Raw genomic sequence first — 1574 nt, forward strand, 5'->3', positions numbered from 1 at the left:
TGCCTCGCTATCGCTGGGATGGTATTTGGGACCTGGTCTGCTGTCGTTTCGTGGTAAGTAGCTGTCCTGTATTTCGAGATTACTCACGTGTTTTAAGGCTTTCGCCGGAAATTCTCATCCCTTTCGCCGCATTCAAGATACTTTCCACTTGGTGGATATTTTTGGCGAGGTGCCAGTCAAGTGTTAAGCTGTGGTCTAGGGTCATTCTTGTCGAGTCGTCGTTACATTTTCCCACCTATTTTCATAGTTGTGTTGTTACGGCTGGTGGTCTGTTACGAGCTTTCGGGAGCGCCGTCTGACTTGGTATTCAACCGAAGTGTTTCGGTTCACTATGTCATGATCCGTCGACCTCCAGCAGCAAATACAAGGAAAGAAAAAACAAGTAGAGGTGGAGCACTGAACTCGCATGGATGTTACGCTCTTCATACGTAGGCTCTTCTGCTAGAGTAGCTAGCACGCGGCAGGGAAAGCAAATACCGGTCAGTGGCGGAAAGCGGTAGCGCTGAGGAGGGCATTACGCTCGTGCTACTACGTGGTCGATCTCAGGCCCAATGAAGTAGAAGTCCCGAAAGGTGGAAGCGATCGGTAGGACCTCGGTCGTCCGTGGTGGCCCGACTTGTGATATGTTATTGCATGCTTCGCTCAGTCTCGCCGGTCAAAACCTTCTCGGTCAAGCCCAGGCTGAGTTCGATCGTCTTGTATGGGAATGCGGCAAATTACGAAAGCTCCTTGCGGCGAACCAGCAGGCGTCGGAGTCGCAGCGAACGACCATTGGGGAGCTGGAAGCTAAGGTAGTTTAATACGATGAACAAAGAGCCTCATGGTTCGTCTTAAGCTGAATGAATCTCAAGCGGAGATGGACGGCTTGAAGAGAGAGGCCAGTGATCGGGAGGCTGAGCTACGCGAGTGGGTTGTGATTGCTGATTGGGGACGGGGTGGGATGTCCCTTGGGTGTAGGTCCCTTTCGGCTGCCAAGAGCAAAATGAATGATCTTCAAATGATGAACAAGAGAATGAAGGAGGAGCTCGCCGCAGTTCGAGAGGGTAGCTATTCGGTCCTTCTGGGTCCGACGTGTGCTCGCTCAGAATCGGAGTCACGGCGACAAACATGCGATCAGCTCGGGGAGCAAATTGCGAAGCTGCAAGCTGATAGCAAGACTAGTGTCGCTGAAGTCGCCTCCCTTCGCGAACATGTGCGTTCGATCTTCTGCTCTGTAGACTATCATGCGCATCGGGGTAGGTCCATCGTCTGCAGGGCGAAGATGTACAACGTGGAGGCTCCCGAACTACGAGAAACCACAGGAGGTCGACCTGCAATGGAGGTTGGTTTGGATGTTGTCAGTGTTAGGCCTAGAGGGAGGGTTTACCGCCAGCCGGTCGGACAGGGTCCGACTCGGCAACCAGATAGCAGCGGCTCTTCAACAGGAAGCAGTACGGTTGAGGTAGCATTGGAGGATCAGGGCTGGTCATCATGTCTACAGTGCAGGTATCGAAAGGGAACACAGACCCGCAAGAAGACAGCTTAGCAGCCCTTCTTGAGAAGAAAAGCCGGGAGGTCTACTCGTTGAAGCGGGA

The 1574-nt window shown here is 52.9% G+C and overlaps 2 protein-coding genes across 2 annotated transcripts in view; both read left to right on the forward strand.

Moving 5' to 3' along the window:
* Positions 1-61, forward strand: part of Pmar_PMAR028503 (amino acid transporter, putative) — a gene marked incomplete at both ends in the record, with an annotated part of 1185 nt that extends 1124 nt beyond the window's left edge. Inside the window, one exon of the mRNA XM_002769360.1 lies at positions 1-61. Coding sequence (XP_002769406.1) covers positions 1-61 — 61 coding nt within the window.
* A 759-nt stretch (positions 62-820) lies between these two features.
* Positions 821-1525, forward strand: Pmar_PMAR028504 (hypothetical protein; the record flags this gene model as incomplete). Its single annotated transcript, XM_002769361.1, has 3 exons — positions 821-906; positions 958-1441; positions 1481-1525. 3 exons carry the CDS (start codon positions 821-823, stop codon positions 1523-1525), a joined length of 615 nt encoding a protein of 204 aa, XP_002769407.1.
* Positions 1526-1574: the final 49 nt, after the last annotated feature.

This window comes from Perkinsus marinus (assembly GCF_000006405.1).
Source record: "Perkinsus marinus ATCC 50983 genomic scaffold scf_1104296965964, whole genome shotgun sequence".
Taxonomy (NCBI): Eukaryota; Perkinsozoa; order Perkinsida; family Perkinsidae; genus Perkinsus; species Perkinsus marinus.